Genomic DNA, 23823 nt, shown 5'->3' on the forward strand with positions numbered 1-23823 from the left:
ATGGAGGGTGGCCTGCAAATCCCTACTGGCAGCAGGTCCGGCCCCACTCCCTTCCCCTTCCGTCACCTCCCGCGGAGTCAGAGAGGTCCCTGGTACCAGTGGAGGAGAATCACCGCTCCCCCACCCCCCCAACCTCACCCCCCTCCACGACACGACACACGAAGGCCAGCGACAAAGAAGACAGAGGCGGACAGAGGCTGCAGCCCACTCAGACTTTATTCAAAGATCAGGAAGTTCGGGTGCCCGGAGCCCAAGAGGCCCCGGGCCCTCAGGACGATCGCCCCGGCTTCACTCAACGGTATTTGGAGGTCAGCACGGTGCTCACAGCGCTGAAGAACTTGTCCAGGGAGGCGTGGACGGCGGGGGTGAATTCCGCGGGGTGGTGGCAGGCCAGGGTCACCAGCAGGCAGTGGCTCAGGAACTGCGGGGAGGGGGGACGTCAGGGGGCGTCGGGGGACGCGGCTGCCCGCACTCCACCTTCTGGAACCCAGGGGACTCTCTGCCCTCCTGCCAGCAGGGCCCGGCGAGCCCTCCACCCCAGATGTCCCCCAGCCCGGTGCTCACCTTGAAGTTGACGGGGTCCACACGCAGCTTGTACGCGTGCAGGTCGCTCAGAGACGACAGGGCGTTAGGCAGGTCGTCTATGTGGGCCACGGCCTGCGTCAGCGCGTCGGCCACCTTCTGGCCGTGGGCCTGGACCTGGGCGGAGCCGTGGCTCAGGTCGAAGTGGGGGAAGTAGGTCTTGGTGGTGGGGAAGCAGCAGAAGGTCCTGCCGGGAGGAAGAGGTGGGCGAGCCGCGGTTAGGCGGGGCGGCGCAGGACAAGGACCGCGAGGGGTCGCTGGGTGCCGGGTGCCCACAGGGGCAAGTTGGGTGCTCACCTCTCCAGGGCCTCTGCGCCATATTCGCCAGCATGGGACCCAATCTTACCCCAGCAGGCCTTGACGTTGCTCTTGTCGGCGGCAGACAGCACCATGGTTGGTTCTCTCTGAGTCTGTGTCGGGACCAGAAGGTGCGGGGCCGCGAGGGCGCGGAGCCTTTATGCCCCCGGGCGCGCGGGGCGCGCCTGCCCGGGCTGCGCTCATTGGCTGGCGCGGGGCCGACTCGGCCGGACGGCAGGGGGCGCCAGCGAGCGGCCAGCGCCAGCCTGGCGCGGTGGGGGCTTTGCTCCAGGCTTTGTAGAGGGTTCGGGTGTCTTCCTCCCATCCGCCTCTTCACAGCCATGGCAGTGGTATCCTAGACCCCAGCTAGTGGGGGTCGGTTTGCTGAGGTGGCTCGATGCCCGTTCTTCCAACACGTGAGCTCAGTGACATCCTTCAGGGTCCCCGAGCGCCCCTATCCCCAGGCTGTGCTCTCCTGAGGATAGGAAGGGAGTAGTCAGTTTGTGCCACCTACCCTGATCTAGGCTTGGCACTCCCCGGACGTGTATTAACTTGGGCGGAATCAGTGAAAGAATGGGCGGTTCGTCGTGGAAAGAAAGGCCTCTCCTAGCCCAGGGCGGAAAGAGATGTGCACACGAGGGGGTCCTTCCTCACATGTACTCGAGAATTCCCAACAATAGCCCTTCTGCTCCCCTCAGACTTGGTTCTCCCAACCCCCTTTCTTTACACAAACAGCCATCGACTGCCACTGAGTGCCGATCGCAGAAGGAGCAAATACCAAGGGGCAGAGTTTGCAGGGCTGGGTAGGAGAGTTCCAGGCTCAGGCTCCTTCCTCCAGGGTGGTGGCTGCTGCACCCCAAGTCAGGGACTCACAGAGGCAGGCCTCTCCTATCTGAGACCTTGCGTGAACGGCTGTCTCTCTCCCCTGCTGTCCTGGGTCATGATGACACATCCAGTGCTGTAAATTGTGCCTGACACAAGACTCATGAGGCAAATAGTAGTTGAACTGATAAACAAAGCGAATGGCTGGACAAGACCTGAGTTTCCAGCCTAGTTAGGGACAGTGACCAAATCATCACACAAGTACACATACAATGGAAAACCTTGTTAAAGGACCCAAGGAAGCATGGAGAGAGTGGATGAGGCTTTCAGGGACATCAGGGTTAGTCTGGGGATCATGGTGGGCTTCCCTGAGGAAGTAAGACTGGAAGATGAGTCAGTAACAGGCAGAGTAGAGTTCAGGGGGAGCTACCCATCACTTGGTGGAGGGGAAGGGGAGAGAAGGCCTCCGTGGCCGCAGAATGGGGGTGGGAGATGCGGGGGTGATAAGGCTGGTCAGACCCCACAGCATGGGGCAAGGGAGGAGCTTCCGGTGGGGTGGTAAGAAGGGGCAGGAACTCCAGCTGGTGACAAGTCCCTTGGGCTAGTAGGTGGTGTGATGGGCACGATGAGGCGGAACATCAGAGCTTGGCCAGGGGAAAAGGGAGGGAGGGGCCACCGCTACGTCCTTTCCTGGGAAGAAGACTTCCCTTTGGGGACGGGTGGGGGGGCACCACCCTCTGCCCCCATCCCTCTCCTAGGGCCCTCCCGCAAGACCTTCCCTGTGTGTCCAGGAGGAAGTAATGGTCAGACTGGGAAGAAAGAAGCTCTGGACAAGTCTCAGCAATTCCCCCTTCTGCTCCACCTCCTGGTGTCTGTTCCTCTAATTTTGTTTACACAGGACCCTCCCCCTAGCTCAGTCCACTTTCCCTTCCTACCTCCACGCTTTTCCCGATTCTGTCAGAGCCAGAGGCCCTCTCCTGGCCCCCCAAAAAGGATAAGACACTGGGGGCTTAGAGGCATACAAGACCCACCTCCCAGGCCAGGGACAATCCCCCCTTCTTCATCTTGTTCCAATCCCTCTGCCACTGAGTCCTTCTAAGGCAAGACTGAGGAACATATCTCAGCTAATGGCTTACATTCTTAACATGGCCAGAGCTCCCACATATATATAAAAGGGAGAAACAAATGACTAATGGGAACAATGGACAAAGCATATTAACAGGAAATTAACAGAAATGTAGAAATGACCGGGCGCCTGGATGGCTCAGTTTGTTGAGCCACCAACTCTTTATTTCAGCTCAGGTCATGATCTCACGTTGCATGGGATTAAGCTCCATGTCAGACTTTGCTCTGATGGCAAGGAGCCTGCTTGGGATTCTCTGTCTCCCCCTCTCTCTCCTCCTCCTCCACCCACACCCACACCCAACCCCCCCCCCACACACACTCTTTCTCTCTCACTCTCTGTCTCAAAATAAATAAATAGGCATTAAAAAAAAAGAAATGGAGAAATGACCAATAAATCTGTGACATGAGAAAGAGCTGGATACGCTGCTGGAAGAGATGTAGTGGAGACACAGTTCCATGAGAAAAGCAGGTTGCAGAAAAATATCTAGGGTATGACGATACTTGTAACCAAAAAGAAGAATGTAGTCATAGATGTAGCTGTGTCCCCTCAGCACAGGATAGAAGCCAGTGGGCTCAGTCCCAAACTGATAACTGTGTTACTTCTGCAGAGGTGTGGGACAGGGCACAGCGACTCTCTTTCCCAACTTTGAATAACACAAAAATGGTGTATGTGGGTGTGCATGTGCACGTGGCTTGTGTGTGAAAGCATGGGCGAATTTTAGTTTATTTGTTTATAGTAGGCTCCATGCCCAGCACAGAGCCCAACAGGGTGCTTGAACTCACAACCATGACACTGAGATCAAGACCTGAGTTGAGATAAAGAGTTCGACGCTCAATCTACTGAGCTACCCAGGTGCCCCCTTAGTTTACTTCTTAAGTGTTTTCTATATTTAAGTAAAAGTGAATTGGGCTCTGGGGCGAAGGAAGGGTGTGCAGTGCAGGAGGAGAGGCAACCCCCACTGTCCAGAGTGTGGAGCAAGGGGCTCTGTCACTGTCCTGAGACAACCCAGGACTGCGGGCTGCCCTGAGCTCAGACTGGGCTGGAGGCCCTGGTGGGGTCCCTAAGACGGTTGCAGAGCCCAGGTGGGGTGTGTGAAGTTGAGCCCAGGGCTTCAGCACTGCCGCCAGGGGACTTTCCAAATATTGTTCACAGCACCGAGGCAGAACTTCTGGGAGGCCCCAGGAGCCTTGGCCGTTTGAATAGGGGGAGCAATGAGCTGGGGGACACCTGGCTGCACAAACAGTGAGCTGTTAGTGTGCCTCACAACCTGCAGGACAAGGGAGCAAGGCGCTCTGCTAAAGGGCTTCCCCAAGTGCACCTTGACCATTCCCCCAGCTCATTGCCCCACTTTTCTTCCCCGACTCTACCCCACCCCTGCCGTCCCCTGGAGGGTTACTGTGACCCAGGAAGGGTGGGAGGGTCTGCAACCCCCTTTCCAGCCCACCTTGCCTCTGATAGGAAGGAGGTGGGAATCTCCAAGAAACTGTCCAGCACCCGCATTTGCACCAGGAGTGCTGTGTTTTTGTGGTTTGTTTTGATCTAGACTGTTTAATGGGAGTTAGACTTCAAAAGAAGGTTGCAATCTTAAGACTCCCCTACCTCTTACCCCAGAAAGGGACCCTTGGAAGTCTGGCCCTTCCCAGGCCTGAACACGGTTCAGCACATTCCTGGAAGCATCAGCCTTACTCCCCTGCCTTCTCCCTCCGAAGTCAGAGAGGTCCCTGGTACCAGTGGAGGAGAATCACCGCTCCCCCACCCCCCCAACCTCACCCCCCTCCACGACACGACACACGAAGGCCAGCGACAAAGAAGACAGAGGCGGACAGAGGCTGCAGCCCACTCAGACTTTATTCAAAGATCAGGAAGTTCGGGTGCCCGGAGCCCAAGAGGCCCCGGGCCCTCAGGACGATCGCCCCGGCTTCACTCAACGGTATTTGGAGGTCAGCACGGTGCTCACAGCGCTGAAGAACTTGTCCAGGGAGGCGTGGACGGCGGGGGTGAATTCCGCGGGGTGGTGGCAGGCCAGGGTCACCAGCAGGCAGTGGCTCAGGAACTGCGGGGAGGGGGGACGTCAGGGGGCGTCGGGGGACGCGGCTGCCCGCACTCCACCTTCTGGAACCCAGGGGACTCTCTGCCCTCCTGCCAGCAGGGCCCGGCGAGCCCTCCACCCCAGATGTCCCCCAGCCCGGTGCTCACCTTGAAGTTGACGGGGTCCACACGCAGCTTGTACGCGTGCAGGTCGCTCAGAGACGACAGGGCGTTAGGCAGGTCGTCTATGTGGGCCACGGCCTGCGTCAGCGCGTCGGCCACCTTCTGGCCGTGGGCCTGGACCTGGGCGGAGCCGTGGCTCAGGTCGAAGTGGGGGAAGTAGGTCTTGGTGGTGGGGAAGCAGCAGAAGGTCCTGCCGGGAGGAAGAGGTGGGCGAGCCGCGGTTAGGCGGGGCGGCGCAGGACAAGGACCGCGAGGGGTCGCTGGGTGCCGGGTGCCCACAGGGGCAAGTTGGGTGCTCACCTCTCCAGGGCCTCTGCGCCATATTCGCCAGCATGGGACCCAATCTTACCCCAGCAGGCCTTGACGTTGCTCTTGTCGGCGGCAGACAGCACCATGGTTGGTTCTCTCTGAGTCTGTGTCGGGACCAGAAGGTGCGGGGCCGCGAGGGCGCGGAGCCTTTATGCCCCCGGGCGCGCGGGGCGCGCCTGCCCGGGCTGCGCTCATTGGCTGGCGCGGGGCCAGGAGGTGCGCTGGGCCGGCGGCAGCCCTCCCTCTCCCGGTTCCGCGCAGGCAGAGGTGCCTTCTCCTATCCGGCCCCCGTGATTCTGGGAAGGCTACACAGGTTCCCCACCCATCTGTCGCGCACCCACGTTCGGCCCCAACCTGGGCTGTTTGCCGCTCGAGAAGGGGAGCACGGCTATTTTCTAAAGTAAAACGAGCTGCTTTCGCACCAGACTTTCCCGAGGACCAAGGACTGTAGATTGTCCGTGTTAACGTGAAGGTGAAGGAGATAATGAGGGTTGACACCCTCCTGCCGCCACTGTTGGGCCGGCGCTCCTAGGCAGCGCGGGGTTAACAGGTGAAGGCGCAGACCGTGGATGGGGGTGGGTAGTTCGGCTTAGGCTCCAGCACCCTTCGGACTTGAGTGTGGACTGCCACTGGGGCTCAGGGCTCCCTGCAGGAGCGGGTCCCCGCACCCGCCGAGACTGCTATCTGGGGAACCTTCCTCATTCCGAGTTGGGAGAGTTTCCAGGGGCCCTGGCCTTATTCCCTGGTCCACCAAGGTTCTGAGCAGAGAGCTAAGATTCCTGCCCTGTTGCTGCTGAGGGGAGAGATTGACCCTGGCGAGGGCGGGGGTGGGGAGAGCAGGCAAGGAACGGCTTGGCTGGGAGACTTGCAGATACTGAAAGGCATAGGTGGGGCTGGATGGCCAAGTGCCTGCCAGGCACTGAGCCTGCCTCATGATCTTTTAACTTATTTCAAAAGACCCAGCGAGGTAGGGCTTTTTGTTGGTCGTCTGCTCTTCCTTTGCTTTTACATTGATGCGTTAGGCTCCTACGGCCCAGGGACATGTCCAGTGTCACAGAGCTTATCCTGTGAACCGGGTCGGAACCCTGCTGTGTGTGCCTGGTCGTGGCCATCGGGACATCCCCCCCCAGTCTCTCCCCCCCCCCCCCCACGAACTTCAGAGAAAGGACCCAACTTGGCCAGGGCAAGGTTTGCTGCAGATTGAGAGTCGCGGGGAGGGGAGAAGGCGCCGAGGGTCAGAGGAGGCCTGACCCCTAAGTCTGTTTGACCTCAGGCCAGAAACCTGACCCTTGGGCCTGGTGCCCATGTTTGTCTGCAAAAGAGCTGCGAATTCTGAATTCTGGCTCCCAGCTCCCAGTGGGAGGGTTGGAGGAAGAATGAAGGAGTAAGTACAGGAGTGGGTGAGTGCAGACGTGCTTTGGAGCTGGGTGAGAACTGCTCCCAAAGACCCCTGTCATCCTGGCACCCACTTTGCCCCTCCCATTTCCTCGGCAGAGGAGGGCAATTGTTCTGTTCAAGCCTTTAGGGGTCCACACCCTGCCCAAGATCCAGCACCCTCAGCCCAGCAACCGCCCTCATTTCAGAGTTTGGAGAGATCCAAGGACCGGCTCCTGGGCCCCTGGTTCTTGGTCTGCAAGGGTTCGTGATGGCGCCCTAAGATTCCAGGAGTCTGCGCGTGGGACCCAGAGTTTCTGCCCAGCTTCTCGGCCCACCTGCTCCCCAAAGAACACACACGTGCAGGGTCTGGCCATTTGAGGCCTGTTTATTGAGACGCACAGACCTAAGCCGGTGGGGCAGGGGACTCATCGGTACTTCTCAGTCAGCACCATGGCTACTTCTGTCAAGAACTTGTCCCACGCCGCCTGCATCTGCACGGTGAACTCGCCCTGCAGGTGGGAGGCCAGCATCACATGGAAACACTGGATCAGCAGCTGTGGGAGGAGGGGCGGATGAGAGGGGGTCTGCTGCAGCCACTTTCTCCTTTAACCCCAACCCCGGCTGTCGGCGCCAACTCTACCGCGGCGGGGGCGGGCTCACAGGGAAGTTGGCGGGGTCCACGCGTAGCACTTGCGCGTGCAGGTCGGCGAGCGGGCTCAGGGCGGCGCGCAGGTGGTCGGTGTGTTGCACGGCCACGCCCACCGCCTCGAGCACGCGTTGTCCGTGGGTCAGCAGCTGAGCCTCGTCGGGGCAGACGCCCAGGTGCTTGAAGTAGATCTTGGTGCTGGGATAGACCGTGAAGAGCCTGGTGGAGCAGGTCGGTGAGTGAGGGTGGCCGCGTGGGGTCCTTCCGGCGCCGGCACCTCCCAGACACCCGGAACCCCAGCCTGGCCCGCCCCTCTGACTCGGGCCCCCAACCCCTGTGTCCGCCTCCCTGTGACCCTGGAAACCCCGCCTCAACCCACCTGAGCAACAGCTCCGCCCCGAAGGCCGCCTCGTGGCCGGCGATCAGGTCCCAGACCTGCGCTACGTGGGCGCGCTCTTGGGCGCTGAGCATGGCGCCTGCCGGGCGTGCGCTGGCGGCCCCACCCGCCGCTCCCGCCTCCTTATAGCAGCCCCCACGCCTTCCAGACGCCCCACCCGCCCTTATCTGCGGGACCCTCGGCCAGCTCGGGGAAATGCCTCCAGCCCAGGTCCCGATCGCTGCAGAGGCCACGGCCTGGGGCGGGCGGGGCCGGGGGTTACCGGCACCGACTCACGCCGCTGTGTGTGCGTGCTTTTGCTGCAGACTTGCGCGAAATCGGGAGAGCCTCCCCTGCGGGCAGCGTCAGAGCCTCTGCAGGAGGGAGCCAGTGGAGGGACTGGGAGAAAGAGCGCTGGGCAGGGACGCTTCTTTTCCGCTAGGGACACGGGAAGCGTATCGTGGGTCCCCGCAGTGCGGGACCTATGGTGTCAGGCTTTGAGGAAAAGCCCCCTGAGTGCCGACACGCACCCCACACGCACGCGACACGCTGAGTAAAGCGACGATCTTTGGGCGATTTGGGAAGCAGGACAGGAGCAAACGCACCTCGGACCCTGGAGAACCAGCCTGGGGCCGATCTACTCTCTCCCGATTCTGGGGTCCGCAGGCGCAGGGATCGAGCCACAGCGCCCTCGGGGTGGCCTCCAGGCCGGTGGTGACGCTGGGGTCCACCGCGTTCCTGTGGCTTACGCTTTCTATGCCTCACTTTCTCCCCTCCTTCGGCCAATACTGAGAACGCAGGACCCATTCCATCCGCATCCATTTATTGGGGGCAAAATTGAGGGAAGTTGCAGGGGCAGGGGCGGGGTCGCAGCCGGCCCCCGGCCTGGCGGCGGCGCTCAGCGGTACTTCTCGGTCAGGACGCAGGACACGATGGACAGGAACTTGTCCCAGGCGGTATGGGCGTCGGCCGTGAAGTCAGCGGGGAAGTGCGAGGCCACCGTGACCAGCAGACAGTGGGACAGGAGCTGGGGGGCCCGGAGGGCGGCTCAGCGCGAGGCCGGCGTGCTCTGCGGGGGCTCTGGGGTGGGCGGAGCACCTTCGGCGGCCGAGACCCCGCCCCGTCCCGCCCCCCCGCCCCCCCCCCCCCGCCTGGTCCCCGCCAGGACCCCGGCCCCCGCGCGCACCTTGAAGTTGACCGGGTCCACGCGCAGAACGTAGGCGTGCATCTCACTCAGCTTGGACAGGGCGCCCGCGATGTTGTCGATGCTCTTGACCGCATCGCCCAGGGCGGCCGCCACCTTGGCGCCGTGCGTGCGCAGGTGCGCGGAGCCCGGGCGCAGGTCGAAGTGCGGGAAGTAGGTCTTGGTCTGGGGGTAGCTGGCGAAGAGCCTGCGGGAGGGCGGGACCTGAGCATTGGAGGAACGTGGGCCCCCGTCCACCTCTCTACGACCCCTGCGTCCTTCTCCGAGCTCGAGGACCCAAGTGCGACCTCACCACCGCCCTGGGGCCTTCCAGCTCAGCAGGTGCACCACCTCCTGAGGTGTGCTGTGCTCTGACTGCTGCCCCTCCCCCAAGCTGCACCCCATGGTCCCAAGGCCTTCTGCCTCCACACCCTCCCAGCACCCAGGCTCGCCCCTGCTCCCCACCTCAGCCCTCTTCCAGGGTCTCCTTGCTCCCAGCTGGCCCTGCACACCCACCGTAGGCCTCCAGCCCGTTTTCGCCTCTCCTCCGGCCACAAAAACCTCCTTCCCAACCCCTGACCGGGCTCCTGCGGTACCTACCGTCTGCCAGAAATAATGCCACCTGCAGGCACATTGCAAGGGAGAGCTCGAAGGGAAACCACCTGGGACCACCTTGCCCCAGGATTAGAGACCCTGGTGCTTGTAGATGCTTGACTGCCTCCTTAGGCATGTCAGGTGTTGGGGGAAACACATCCACACCCCTCTGGTGAGATGCTGGGCCTGTGCTTGTTCAGGACTCAGTGAGCATAGGGTCCATCAGAAGTCTGTGCAAGTCATCTGCCCCCCTCACTGACCCCTTTCTCAGAGAACCCCCACCTCGCTGACCCCTCCTTAGGGACCCTTTCCGCAGAGAGCCCTCTCCTCACTGGCCCCTGTCCTCACCAACTCCACACTGTCACCTACGGGGCTCCACCCCAGCCCATCTGGCACTCACCTCTCCAGGGCCTGGGTGCCAATGGCATCCGCCTGAGTGGAGATCTTGCCCCACATGGACAGGATGATGGTCTTCTCAGCCTTGGTCAGAGACATGGTGGTGGCTGAGCTGGAGCCGGGTGTGCCCAGGACTGGCCTCTGTGTGCTCACCCCCCGGGATCCCTTTATATACACAGAGCCGGGGTGGGGGCCAGGCTGTGGCCATTGGTCTGGAGAGGGGAGAGGACTGTGGGGGTGGGGTCTCTTATCAGGCCCAGTGAGGATGGGTGGTCACCAGTCCCTGGTGGGACTGGTGGGGTGAAGAAGGGCTAACATTCCCCCCTGCCCGCACTGGGCCACTGCCTGAGTCCAGGTTCCAGGGAGGTAGGGGCCCAGTCCAGTGACTGACCTCTATAATCATGGTCTCCGAGTTCCCTGTCCTTGTGATATTAGGATGATCTAGAAGGTAGCAGGCTTTCACAGAAGCACTCTCTCCTCCTTCTTTTATTTAAGCTTCTGTAGCATCACCTTACAGATGAGTGAATGGAGGTCCACAGAGGGAACCTGAGGCCAGGTGTCACAGGGTGTGAGTGACAGTCTTGGCTTCAGATGCTCTTGCCTCTGTGTATAGCGCCTTCCTCACCTGGATAAGGTTCTTCTCCCCCACAGGCCAAGTCCCTCAGCAGCTTGACTGGGAGGATTCTCCAAGCTGGGCACCCAGGCTGGGAGGAGGCTGGACTCTTCACACAGAGTCTGGGGTCACCCGAGCCTACATTCCTACCTGTCACATCCCGTCACAGCCTGTACTATTTACATCTCTTTGCCTCTTACCTTATTCCCTTTCCCCTCTCTACCATAAGGCAACCATTTTAATGTGCTTAATATGTGCCTTTAGTTAGTATGTGTTCTTGCAAAGGGTGCATGTATTTTGAGTTAAATTATAGCTAGGGGGGCGCCTGGGTGGCGCAGTCGGTTAAGCGTCCGACTTCAGCCAGGTCACGATCTCGCGGCCCGTGAGTTCGAGCCCCGCGTCAGGCTCTGGGCTGATGGCTCAGAACCTGGAGCCTGTTTCCGATTCTGTGTCTCCCTCTCTCTCTGCCCCTCCCCCGTTCATGCTCTGTCTCTCTCTGTCCCAAAAATAAATAAATGTTGAAAAAAAAATTAAAAAAAAAATAAAATTATAGCTAGGGGCATCTGGGCGGCTCAGTCGGTTAATCGTCCCACTTCGGCTGAGGCCCACAGTGCACCGTTCAAGCCCCTGTGAGGGAAAGTGTGACAGGAAGAGCCACTGAGGAAGCTCGGCGCGCCCTCCCCCCACTCCCTGAGAAACCCCTTGCTCATCCAAAGATGGCAAGGTCCAGGATGGCCCAGCTCAGCTGCCACCTCACAGCACATAATGGTTTTAGTGACATGTACTCAGTGTGGGAGCCCAGTGAGAACATGGGCACAAGCAAACAAAAGAGAAAAAACATGATCAGATGGTATGTCCTGCTTTTTTCCCCTTCCTATTAAAAATTCCTGTATTTCCAAAAAAGCTGTGCTTATGAGGAAATGTTTATTATGTTAAACTTTTAAAATCAAGTTATAATTTAACTTTAAAAAAACATTTTTATTTATTTTTGAGAGAGAGAGAGAGAGCGCACAAGCTGGAGAGGGGCAGAGAGAGAGGGAGACAGAATCAGAAGAAGGCTCCAGGCTCTGAGCTATTCACACAGAGCCCAATGTGGGGCTCGAACTCATGAACCATGAGACCATAACTTGAGCCAAAGTCGGACACTCAACTGACTGAGCCACCCAGGTGCCCCAGGAGAGAGAATCTTAAGCAGGCTCCACACCCAGGTGCCCCTTTAAAGAGTTAATTAAAAAATTAAACTTGGGGCACTTGGCTGGCTCAGTTGGTAGAGTGTGAGACTCTTGATCTCGGGGTTGTGAGTTCAAGTGCCACATTGGATGTAGAGATCACTTAAAAATCATAAGAGGCGCTTGGGTGGCTCAGTCGGTGGAGTGCCTGACTCCTGATTTCGGCTCAGGTCATGGTCTAATGGTTTGTGAATTTGAGCCCCAAGTGCGGCTCTGTGCTGTCAGTGCAGAGCCTTTTTGGGATTCTCCCTCCATCTCTCTCTGCTCCTCCCCCGCTTATCTCTCTCTCTCTCTCTCCCTCTTTCTCTCTCCAAAAATATGGTCTCTTCCCACCTGCTTGTCTTCAGAGATAACCCTTTAATTATTTTCCTAGGACTCTGTGATAAGTTACGAACATGCATATAAGGGGTGCCTGGCGGCTCAGCTGAGAGCATGCGATGCCTCATCTCGGGTCCTGAGTTTAGACCCCACACTGGGCATAGAGATTCCTAGTGTGTGTGCACGTGTGTGTAATAACCCAGCCTGTGAGAACTCACGTGGGGGGAGGTTCTCCCTGTTCCCAATCCAGGGCTGCCAGGGTCCTCCCCTCCAGCTCTAGAGGGGGGCAGTTAGCATCTGTCCTCGAAGGGATCCTAAAAGCCACCCTTCCTGTTCGTAAAACAATACGTGGTTCTTGAGACCTTTTGAAGGAGTCTACAGACTATGGAGGTGGATGGACATCACGAGTATCTTGACACTAACGTTTTAAGGTTGTTTTCCTTGCTTAGCCGAACTCCCTCGAAATTGCATCTTTACGTCCTACAACTCAGCACGGGTGTACCTGTCACAGCTCTGGGTGAATTTGAACCAGTCACCTGGGAAGCCTTGACCTATGATTCCAAAAGTCGCCATTTGAGGCTCCCTGGGGGTGCCCTTGCTGGCTGGGTGCTATCACTGTCACTAAGCAAGTCTGAAGTTCGGCAGAAATGATTTCCCTGTCCACGTCTTGACAGAAGATGGGGACGGTATTCGGGCCCAAATCTGGGGTGAGAAAGGGACCCACAGGAGACTGCCAGCCCCTTACCTTGGAAACTCCTCCCAGGAGAGGGTCTCCAGCGAAATGGAGGGTGGGGAGAGGATTGGAGGAACTCTCAGTGCACCAGGCCTGGGACGGAATCAGCCTTGGTTCAAAACTGGTCTTAGGCTTCCAGCCCTGACCTCCTTCCAACCTCGAATCCCCAGAGGCTCAGGCAGAGGCGGGGACTGCAGATGAGACCGGCCCTTGACCCAAGAGAGCATTGCTGAGAGGAGCAGGGGAGAAGCCAGGGAGGGCCTGAGGGCAGAGCACAGGGACTCTTTCCTAGTCCCCAGGGCATCCACAGAATCCCCTCCTCCTGCGGGCTGGGGCCTCGGATGCCCAAGCCCGTCCCAGACACACCTCCCAGTCTTTACCCGAGTGGTTAGTGCAGCTGGGAGTACACTTTGCCCCCCCCCAACATTTTCTACCCTTCCTTTCTTCTTTTGGATAGGCTTGTGTCCTCAGCCCTCAAACTTGTGCTGCAGCCCCCATCCTGTCCCCCTCTCTGCCAGCCCTCCGTCCACCTCATGGCCTTAACTTCCATCTGTGACCTGGGACTCCTGCTGGCATCCGTGCACATGTCCTTTCTGAGCTCAGACTTGTACCCAGGGAGTATTTCGCGGCCTCACCCGTGCATCTCGCATGAGGCCCCGATCTTCCCTCAAAGCCTCTTCCTCCCTGCTCCTGCCCTTCCCCGGGGCCTGGTGACAAGCAGCACCATCCTCTCTTGCCAAGGCTCGGGCCAGAAACCACAGTCCTCTTGGACGTTCCTCTCTCATCCCTGAAAACTGCTGTGGTCTCTGATCCTCTGCGAGTGAGCCGAAGTCTCCTGCCCCCATCCCGCTCCCTGCCATCCCAGCCCTGCTCCCCACTTTCTGTCCTCCTCAGTCCTGACTGGGGCCTCTCCCCGGAAGGCCCTTCCCCAATTTGGTCACTCCCTTAAGTGTCACCTTACTAATAGGTCCAAATTGACCACCCCGTTAAAAATTGCAACCCCCCACCCCTGCCTGTGCACTATCTTGCCTGCTCTACTTTTTTCCCCCTCAGAAAGAACATTTTTATTCATTTTTCAGTGGACTATGAGATCAGGAAGGCAGAGAATTTTTGTTTTAGTTTTGTTTCCTGGTCTACTCCAAGCTTCTTAAACAACCAGGACTTCCCAGAGCAAGCTCCCCAAAAGTACTTGAGTGCATTAATGGTCCTCAACCCCCTGAGCCGGTGGCCCTGCCTCCCGGATGCAGAGCCCGGGGCTGGGAGCAGCAGAAACGCTCGGCCACTACCTGCCCGATGGTGGACGAGGAGGCTGGCTTCCTGTCTTCATGGAGCTGACAACACGCTCGAGGCTTCAGATCCACCAGAACAGATGGGCACTGGTTTTTTGGAACGTGAAGGATCCCTGGTGTCATCTGGGGCCTTGGGGTAGCCGAGGCCCAGAGTGGAGGAGAGGTTGGCCACAGTCACAAAGCCCATTGGAGGCGGGGTGAGGGCCTCAGGAGACTCCTCAGATTCACGTCTCTCCCTGGGCACCTCCGAGGCTGATGCCAAAGACCCAGCTCCTGGCAGACAGGCACGCGTGACCACACCTCGTGTCCCACACCCACGCTCCTGGGCAGGAGTCCTTCTGAGTCAGAGTCCTCGCTGGAGAAGGGGGTCCCAACTTGGGCTCCTCCTCCAGGGCAGAGTCTCTCCTGCACCGAGAACCCTAGACCCTAATGTCAGGCAAGTAGCAGGAGCAATCTCAGGCAGGCTCCTGAAACCCCCCAGAAGCTCCGTGCACTCTTCATGGATTACATGTGACCGCCTATCCCCGGCCAGGCCAGCTTTAACTGCTGGAGACACAGCAGGGGACACCCAGAAATGCCTCCTCTCTGGAACTGATGTTCTGGTGTGGAAGGTCTGCAAGACAGAGTGAGTGCAGGAGGTGAGCACAGCAGTGAGAAAGAGGAAAGCAGCCCCCGGTACCTGGGCTGTTGCTGCAAAGCCCGCGTTTCTCCTCGGACTGTGAGCTTGAGACAAAGAGGAACCCCGTGTGAACACAGAGAAGCCACGGGAGTGCCCAACACCCCCATCCTGGCTGCTGAGGGCGACTGCTGCTTTGGCAACGGTGGCTCCAGCCTCCTTTTGCTCTTCTCACCTTCTAGAGAGTAATTATGAAGCTACTAGATCCTAGGGCTACTCCCACCTCTTGGCAGCATCCAATCCAGGGCAAAGTCCTGCTTCCTCGAGCCCAAGTTGCTAAATGCCGGCCCCACAGAACCACAGTTCCCTGTGGTGGGCGGCCTCCTCCGTGGCAATGAGTTGACAAAGCCAACTCTGACTACAGGAGTGTTCCCAGTGGTCTCTTTGGCTGGATGGCATTGACCATAGAAAGAAAATGACAGCGAAGCATGGTGGGTAGTGCTGAGAGGGGGTGCAGTTGTAGATGAGGTGGCCTGGGGAGACGTCACTGAGGTGGCAAACGTAAGCAAGTATTGAGTAGTTCAGAGAGTAATTCATGCGACATTCAGGGGAAGAGTGCGCAGCACATAGAGGGGGTTGGCAAGCCCAAAGGCCCTGAGAGGGGGCTGTGCCTCCATTGTTCAAGAGAAACCAGGAGGCCGATGACTGGGCGGAGTGAGGGTGACAGGAGCAGTCAGATCTTACAGTATCCCATAGGGCCCCTTAAAAATTTTTTTTTATGTTTATTCTTGAAGGAGAGCAAGACAGAGTGTGAGTGGGGGAGGGACAGAGAGAGAGAGAGAGAGAGAGAGAGAGAGAGAGAGAGAGGAGAGAGACAGAATCTGAAGCAGGCTCCAGGCTCCGAGCGCTCAGAACAGAGCCCGACTCGGGGCTCGAACTCACAAACTGCGAGATCATGACCTGAGCCGAAGGCAGACGCTCAACCGACTGAGCCACCCAGGCTCCCCTTTAGGTCCCCTTTATATCCCAGTGTGTCCCAGTATGGAACGATGGTCCCCTTCACTGTCACCACTGGGGTCCCACAGTTGTGAACATTTGCCATGTTTGCATTATCAGCACATGTAGGAATATATCTGGGTGTGCTTTACGTTTCTTCCAAAAATATGGAATTGTGTAGCAGTCCTCCTGAAGCTCTGTGTCTACACTTCAGCACGCATCTCCTAGACTAAGGTTTTCCTGCATAAATAACCCCAGGTTTATCGCCAATCTAAGTGAATTAACATTCTTTCGCATCACATGTCCTCACTCATCACCAAAATTTGTTCAATCATTCAAATTTAGATCTGACCCAGGCTCACACATAGCTTTCAGTTGTCTCTTTATTCTCTTATTCCAGAAACTTTCCACCCCACACCCACCTTTTCTCCATATCAGTGACTTTTTGGATAGTCCAGACAAGCTGTCTTACAGAATGTTCTACATTTTGCATTGGTCTGATGGTTTTACTTGAAGGCTTTTTTGTTGTTGTTGTTTGTTTGTTTGTTTTAAGACAGTGCCTTTATCCATGCATTTCCTGTGCACTGGAAGTCAGATCTAAAGGCTTGGTTAGAGTCAGGTTAAAAATTATTGGCAATGGGGCGCCTGGGTGGCGCAGTTGGTTAAGCGTCCGACTTCAGCCAGGTCACGATCTCACGGTCCGTGAGTTTGAGCCCCGCGTGAGGGTCTGGGCTGATGGCTCAGAGCCTGGAGCCTGTTTCCGATTCTGTGTGTCCCTCTCTCTCTGCCCCTCCCCCGTTCATGCTCTGTCTCTCTCTGTCCCAAAAAAAATAAACGTTGAAAAAAAATTAAAAAAAAATTATTGGCAATGGAAAGGGTGAAACACAACCCGATTTAAAAATGGACAAAGGACTTTAATAGATTTTTCTCTAAAAAAAGATACACAGAAAGCACATGAGAAGATGCTCAACCTCATTACTCGTTAGAGGAACGAAACTGAAAACCACAGGGAAGTACCGCTTCACACTCAACGGGATACATACTATAAAAAAAACAGGAACAAGGATCGGTGAGGCAGTGGAGAGACTAGCGCGTCACGCACTGCAGCTGGAAACGTGGGTTGGAGCAGCTGCCGTGGAAAACGAGCAGGGTTTTTCAAGTTGTCATTTTTTGCTTTTTTTAATTCTATTTTTGGTGATGTAAAAGATTTACATGATTGAAAAGTAACACCATCCAGAGAGTTAGACTTGGGGGAGCCCCTTCACCCCTTCTTTATCTCCATCCGTGTTATTATTTGCAATCATTTCCACTTCATCCTTGAAGGATTTCCTTTTGCAAAACTAAGCAAACACAAGGGGTGCCTAGCTGGCTCAGTCAGTAGAGCGTGTGACTCTTGATCTCAGGGTCCTGAGTTTAAGTCCCATGCAGGGCATAGCACTTACTTAAAAAAAAAAAAAAAGAGCAAATGCACACAAACTTATAGACACTCACAAGTGCACACACAAGAGCTATGATCGTAATCATACATGTGTGTCAAAATGTACACATACTCACACCTGTGAGTACACACAAATGCACACACGCATTTGTATCTCCTCTCACTGTTTTTCTTTTCTTTTCTTTTCTTTTCTTAAAGTAAACTCTATGTCCAGTGTGGGACTCCAACACACCACCCAGAGGTCAAGAGTCACATGCTCTACAGACTCCCCCTCCACTCCTTTCTTACAGAAAAACAGAAAAGCCACCATGATACACGCACGCGCGCACACACACACACACACTTCTGCGTCTTTCTTTTTTCTTTTCCTTTTTACCTGATAAATCCTGGACATCACGGCCACTATTACAAATTGTCTCCATTCTTTTTTCAGGTCACAGTTCTCTGCTGTGTGACCTTTCGTGCTACATTCAGTCAATGCCTGATGATGGACTGGGGTTTTCTAGTGCTGAGAAAGCTAAGCTTGTGTAGTCTCTGTGGTAGAAGGGACTGCATTGTAGCAGGGACCATCAGTACAGTGTGGTCAAAGTCTGGATATCAGTGAGGTTTCATTTTTAGTAGTGTTAATTTGTATTTCTCTAAGAATGAGCAAAATGATTTTTTTTCTTTCTGTGAGCTGCGATCTGACTGAATATCACATCTGTATCCGGGACTAGACTGTCAGTTCCATGGGGCAGGGGGCTTTGCTTTTTCTGGCTGTTGTATTAGAGTCTACAAAAATGCTTGGGCGTCCTGTGCATCAAAAATGTGTGTGTGTGTGTGTGTGTGTGTGTGTGTGTGTGTGTGTGTGTTTAGTGGAAGGGTGGAAGAATAAATGAGGGACTAGGTACACTCATTCCTCCTTTCTTGCTAAGATCAAGCATAAACTAGGAAATAGGATCAATCCCAGAGGAATCCCATGGTGCGCCCCAGCAGAGTCAGTGCGGCCAGGTGGGCTCGGCGCTGACCCCAGAAATAAAGGCCGAGGGGTGCACTTTCTGTCACCCCATCCGGACCCCGAGTGCCCTAGCCCCACACACCACGCCCCCGGAGTGCCCTCTGCGGTCGGAGAGACCCTCGGGTTAGTGCGCAGTGTTCCCGCAGCCCTCCAGGTGTCCCTGTGCCTCCCCGCCACCCCCCTCCACCTCTGCCGCCCCCTTGATGGCCCCAGTGACAAGAGGCGAGGTGGGCGTGCATTCGTTTATTGGCGTCTCAGGGGGAAGCTAGAGGGTTTGGAGAAGCCTGGAGCCGCGGAGAGGTCGCAGCCGGCCCCCGGCCTGGCGGCGGCACTCAGCGGTACTTCTCGGTCAGGACGCAGGACACGATGGACAGGAACTTGTCCCAGGCGGTATGGGCGTCGGCCGTGAAGTCAGCGGGGAAGTGCGAGGCCACCGTGACCAGCAGACAGTGGGACAGGAGCTGGGGGGCCCGGAGGGCGGCTCAGCGCGAGGCCGGCGTGCTCTGCGGGGGCTCTGGGGTGGGCGGAGCACCTTCGGCGGCCGAGACCCCGCCCCGTCCCGCCCCCCCGCCCCCCCCCCCCCCCCGCCTGGTCCCCGCCAGGACCCCGGCCCCCGCGCGCACCTTGAAGTTGACCGGGTCCACGCGCAGAACGTAGGCGTGCATCTCACTCAGCTTGGACAGGGCGCCCGCGATGTTGTCGATGCTCTTGACCGCATCGCCCAGGGCGGCCGCCACCTTGGCGCCGTGCGTGCGCAGGTGCGCGGAGCCCGGGCGCAGGTCGAAGTGCGGGAAGTAGGTCTTGGTCTGGGGGTAGCTGGCGAAGAGCCTGCGGGAGGGCGGGACCTGAGCATTGGAGGAACGTGGGCCCCCGTCCACCTCTCTACGACCCCTGCGTCCTTCTCCGAGCTCGAGGACCCAAGTGCGACCTCACCACCGCCCTGGGGCCTTCCAGCTCAGCAGGTGCACCACCTCCTGAGGTGTGCTGTGCTCTGACTGCTGCCCCTCCCCCAAGCTGCACCCCATGGTCCCAAGGCCTTCTGCCTCCACACCCTCCCAGCACCCAGGCTCGCCCCTGCTCCCCACCTCAGCCCTCTTCCAGGGTCTCCTTGCTCCCAGCTGGCCCTGCACACCCACCGTAGGCCTCCAGCCCGTTTTCGCCTCTCCTCCGGCCACAAAAACCTCCTTCCCAACCCCTGACCGGGCTCCTGCGGTACCTACCGTCTGCCAGAAATAATGCCACCTGCAGGCACATTGCAAGGGAGAGCTCGAAGGGAAACCACCTGGGACCACCTTGCCCCAGGATTAGAGACCCTGGTGCTTGTAGATGCTTGACTGCCTCCTTAGGCATGTCAGGTGTTGGGGGAAACACATCCACACCCCTCTGGTGAGATGCTGGGCCTGTGCTTGTTCAGGACTCAGTGAGCATAGGGTCCATCAGAAGTCTGTGCAAGTCATCTGCCCCCCTCACTGACCCCTTTCTCAGAGAACCCCCACCTCGCTGACCCCTCCTTAGGGACCCTTTCCGCAGAGAGCCCTCTCCTCACTGGCCCCTGTCCTCACCAACTCCACACTGTCACCTACGGGGCTCCACCCCAGCCCATCTGGCACTCACCTCTCCAGGGCCTGGGTGCCAATGGCATCCGCCTGAGTGGAGATCTTGCCCCACATGGACAGGATGATGGTCTTCTCAGCCTTGGTCAGAGACATGGTGGTGGCTGAGCTGGAGCCGGGTGTGCCCAGGACTGGCCTCTGTGTGCTCACCCCCCGGGATCCCTTTATATACACAGAGCCGGGGTGGGGGCCAGGCTGTGGCCATTGGTCTGGAGAGGGGAGAGGACTGTGGGGGTGGGGTCTCTTATCAGGCCCAGTGAGGATGGGTGGTCACCAGTCCCTGGTGGGACTGGTGGGGTGAGGGGCTATCACTCCACCCTCCCCTTCGGCCTTAGAGGGGATGTTGGCCACAGCCTGACCAGAGTCCTGGAGAGATAGGGGCCCAGCCAGCCCAGGAGGCCATGCCTGGGTTTATAGCCCAGCTCTGACCATCCTCTTGCACTTCAGAGTCACAGAATGGGGCAAACCAGAGCGTTAGCTCAACACACTGTCCTTGGGCTGGAGCAGGCCCCATTTCTGCCTGCCGGGCTCCTTAGTGGGATTCTGTGGCTAGCCCAGCCTGGCCACATGTCAGTCTCCTCTCCCTCTGGCTCTGTGATCCCTGGGTTGCCTCTGAGAAAGCAATGGTTTTGTCCACGTGTTGCTGAGGAGAGATGGACTGACCCCCTCTGAAGAGCTGGATGAAGTATCAGATTAATAAAAGAGAATTCTTGTAATCTGTGCTCATAGGGGTTGCCGTCCTGCTCACCATATCATCGTTGTGACATAATGAGGCAAATAGTTGTTTACTTTATTTTTTTAAATTTTTTTTTCAACGTTTATTTATTTTTGGGACAGAGAGAGACAGAGCATGAATGGGGGAGGGGCAGAGAGAGAGGGAGACACAGAATCGGAAACAGGCTCCAGGCTCTGAGCCATCAGCCCAGAGCCCGACGCGGGGCTCGAACTCACGGACCGCGAGATCGTGACCTGGCTGAAGTCGGACGCTTAACCGACTGTGCCACCCAGGCGCCCCGTTTTTTACTTTATTTTAACATCAAACAAAATTGACTTTTTTTAGTATACTGCTCTGTGAGTTTTGACATGCGTAAGTTCATTCAACCCCCGCCACAATCGGGACATACAACAGCTCTATCCCCCCCGCAAGAAACTCCCACATGCTGGGGGCCTTTGCCATCTCACCCCCCTTACACCTGAACTCTATAATTTTGTCTTTTCAAGAATAACATATGATTGAAGTCTATAGCGCGTTATCTTTTAGGACTGGCTTCTCTTACGCAGCGTGATACCCTTTATACCTCTCCGTGTTGTTACGTGTGCCAATAGTTCTATTTATCGCTGAGTCATGCTCTGTGGAATGGGCTACCCTTCCAAGCATTTCCTGTGGTTGGTCTGCCGCTCTCCTTAGCTTTTGGCTTTTCTGATGGGTGTGTAGTAGTGTCTCCTGTGGTCTTAACTTGCATTTTCCTGGTGACCAGTGAGGTTGGGCCCCTGTTCACACATTTGCAGTTCAATTGAATTTCCTCTTAAAAAAAAAAAAAATTTTTTTTAATTTGAGTGTAGTTGACACACAATATTGCATTAGTTCCAGGCATAAGATTTCCCTGTTGTTTTTTGTTTTGTTTTGTTTTGTTTTTTGCAGTATCCAAGTCATGCCTGTTTGTCTACTGTGTTGCTAGTTTTACTGATTTATAGGAATTTAAAATATATTCTGGATGTAAGTTCCTGGTCAGTTTTCTGTCATTATCTTCCTCAACTCTGCTGTTTGCCTCCACTCTCTTAATACTGTTCTTGGTTGAACAGAAGTGTATCATTTATTTAATTTTTTTTTCAACGTTTATTTATTTTTGGGACAGAGAGAGACAGAGCATGAACGGGGGAGGGGCAGAGAGAGAGGGAGACACAGAATCTGAAACAGGCTCCAGGCTCTGAGCGGTCAGCACAGAGCCCGACGCGGAGCTCAAACTCACGGACCGTGAGATCATGACCTGAGCCGAAGTCAGACGCTTAACCGACTGCGCCACCCAGGTGCCCCAAGTGTATCATTTATTTAGTTAGCAGTCAAATTTCGTTATCTTTTGGTCCTATTTAAAAATGCTGGGGGGCACCTGGGTGGCTCAGTCGATTGGGTGGCAGACCCACTCAGGTCATGATCTCACAGCTCCTGAGTTCGATCCCCACATCAGGCCCTGTGCTGTCAGCTCAGATCCTGGAGCCTGCTCCAGATTCTGTATCTTACCCCTCTCTCTGCCCCTTTCCTGTTTAGGCTCTGTCTCTCCCTCTCAAAAATAAATAAACATTTAAAATAAATAAATAAATAAATAAAATGCTGTACCTAGGGCACCTGAGTGGCTCAGTCACTTAAGCATCTGACTCTTGATGTCGGCTTGGGTCATGATCTCACGGTTTGTGAGTCCAAGCCCCATGTTGGGCTCCCCGGCTGTCGGTGCAGAGCCTTCTTGGGATTCTCTCTCGCCCTCTCTCTCTCTCTGCCCCTCCCTTCCTCATGCTCTCACCCTCTGCCTTTCAAAATAAATGAATTCGGGGTGCCTGGCTAGCTCAGTCAGTTAGGCATCTGACTTCAGCACCACGACCTTGCGGTTGGTGAGTTTGAACCCCAAATCGTGCTCTCTGCTGTCAGTGCAGAGCCAGCTTCGGATCTTCTGTCTCTGTGTGTGTGTGTGTGTGTGTGTGTGTGTGTGTGTGTCCCTTCCCCACTCATGTGCTCTATTTCAAAAATAAATAAACATTTAAATAAACAAACAAACTTTTAACGTTTATTTATTTTTGGGACAGAGAGAGAGCATGAACGGGCAAGGGGCAGAGGCAGAGGGAGACACAGAATCGGAAACAGGCTCCAGGCTCCGAGCCATCAGCCCAGAGCCCGACGCGGGGCTCGAACTCACAGACCTGCGAGATCGTGACCTGGCTGAAGTCGGACGCTTAACCGACTGTGCCACCCAGGCGCCCCAACAAACAAACTTTTAAAAAAATGTACCTTTCGGGGTACCTAGGTGGCTCAGTCGGTTAAGTGTCCAACTTCAGCTCAGGTCATGATCTCACGGTTCATGAGTTCGAGCCCCAAATTGGTCTCTGTGCTCACAGTGTGGAGCCTGCTTGAGATTCTCTCTCTCTCCCTCTCTCTCTCTGCCCCTCCCTGGCTCGTGCTTTCTCTCTCTCCCTCAAAATAAATAAATAAACTTAAAATAGAAGAGAGATTCTCTTGTAAAAGAAAAATGTTGCATCTTTCTATTTAGAAAAGCCAAGTGTCCATCAATGGATGAATGGGTAAACGAATTCTGATATTTCCATTCGATGAGATATTACTCAGCCATAAAAATGAGGCACTGACACCTGCTACAATGTGGGTGAACCTTGAAAACATGATACTCAGTGAAAAGCCAAACAGCAAAGACCACATACTGTGTGATTCCATCTGCGTGGAATGCCAGGAAAGCAGATGAGCGGGTGCCAGGGGCTGGGGGGGGGGGCAATTCATAAAGGGTACTAAGTTTCCTTTTGGGATAATGGACATACTCCAGAACCAGACAGTGATGATGGTCGCATGCCATTGTGAACATAAAAAATGGCACCAAATTGTTCACTGTGAGATGGTTAATTTTGCATTGTGTGAATTTTGCTCCAGTTTTCTACAAAGTGAAATAAGTGTTGGGCAAAGGTGAAGAGAAACTTCCGTGCTAGCTTTCTAAGAACTTCACCATTTAGTCTTTTAAGTCAGGCAACAGTCGACCTGGGACATGAGAAGTGCCGTGGTTCTCACTGACATTGATCACCTGCCTTCTGCGTTCTGGATACAGCACCAGACACTCTCCATGTGTGTTTGCCCTCACAGGTCTCTGTGGGAGAAGCTTTCTTTTATTATCGTTACATGTTTTAAGATAAGGAAATCGAGGCACAGGAGAGTTACGAAATGTTAAAGTTTCAGGGAAGGAGGGAAACACCCCAATGGGTAGACGAGACCTAAGTTTTGTGCGGGCCAGACTGCAGGCTCTTTGGGGCTCAGGCAAGTCTCTTCTGTCTCTGGGCCTCGGTTCCCCTGCC

The 23823-nt window shown here is 56.0% G+C and overlaps 5 protein-coding genes across 5 annotated transcripts; all 5 read right to left on the reverse strand.

Moving 5' to 3' along the window:
• Positions 1-198: 198 nt before the first annotated feature.
• On the reverse strand, positions 199-1040 carry HBA1 (hemoglobin subunit alpha 1). The gene is made up of 3 exons (XM_047837390.1): positions 880-1040; positions 565-769; positions 199-421 (listed from the first exon to the last, which is right to left on the reverse strand). The coding sequence occupies exons 1-3, from the start codon at positions 972-974 to the stop codon at positions 293-295; spliced, it is 429 nt and encodes a 142-aa protein (XP_047693346.1). The 5' UTR covers positions 975-1040; the 3' UTR covers positions 199-292.
• Positions 1041-4657: 3617 nt separating this feature from the next.
• LOC125154772 (hemoglobin subunit alpha) lies at positions 4658-5499 on the reverse strand. Its single transcript, XM_047839385.1, has 3 exons — positions 5339-5499; positions 5024-5228; positions 4658-4880 (listed from the first exon to the last, which is right to left on the reverse strand). The coding sequence occupies exons 1-3, from the start codon at positions 5431-5433 to the stop codon at positions 4752-4754; spliced, it is 429 nt and encodes a 142-aa protein (XP_047695341.1). The 5' UTR covers positions 5434-5499; the 3' UTR covers positions 4658-4751.
• A 1585-nt stretch (positions 5500-7084) lies between these two features.
• On the reverse strand, positions 7085-7910 carry HBM (hemoglobin subunit mu). The gene is made up of 3 exons (XM_047839388.1): positions 7750-7910; positions 7385-7589; positions 7085-7278 (listed from the first exon to the last, which is right to left on the reverse strand). Exons 1-3 carry the CDS (start codon positions 7839-7841, stop codon positions 7150-7152), a joined length of 426 nt encoding a protein of 141 aa, XP_047695344.1. The 5' UTR covers positions 7842-7910; the 3' UTR covers positions 7085-7149.
• A 642-nt stretch (positions 7911-8552) lies between these two features.
• On the reverse strand, positions 8553-10081 carry LOC125154773 (hemoglobin subunit zeta). The gene is made up of 3 exons (XM_047839387.1): positions 9924-10081; positions 8933-9137; positions 8553-8773 (listed from the first exon to the last, which is right to left on the reverse strand). The coding sequence occupies exons 1-3, from the start codon at positions 10016-10018 to the stop codon at positions 8645-8647; spliced, it is 429 nt and encodes a 142-aa protein (XP_047695343.1). The 5' UTR covers positions 10019-10081; the 3' UTR covers positions 8553-8644.
• Positions 10082-18452: 8371 nt separating this feature from the next.
• On the reverse strand, positions 18453-19920 carry LOC125154424 (hemoglobin subunit zeta). The gene is made up of 3 exons (XM_047838735.1): positions 19763-19920; positions 18772-18976; positions 18453-18609 (listed from the first exon to the last, which is right to left on the reverse strand). The coding sequence occupies exons 1-3, from the start codon at positions 19855-19857 to the stop codon at positions 18481-18483; spliced, it is 429 nt and encodes a 142-aa protein (XP_047694691.1). The 5' UTR covers positions 19858-19920; the 3' UTR covers positions 18453-18480.
• Positions 19921-23823: the final 3903 nt, after the last annotated feature.

This window comes from Prionailurus viverrinus, chromosome E3 (assembly GCF_022837055.1).
Source record: "Prionailurus viverrinus isolate Anna chromosome E3, UM_Priviv_1.0, whole genome shotgun sequence".
Classification (NCBI taxonomy): domain Eukaryota; kingdom Metazoa; phylum Chordata; class Mammalia; order Carnivora; family Felidae; genus Prionailurus; species Prionailurus viverrinus.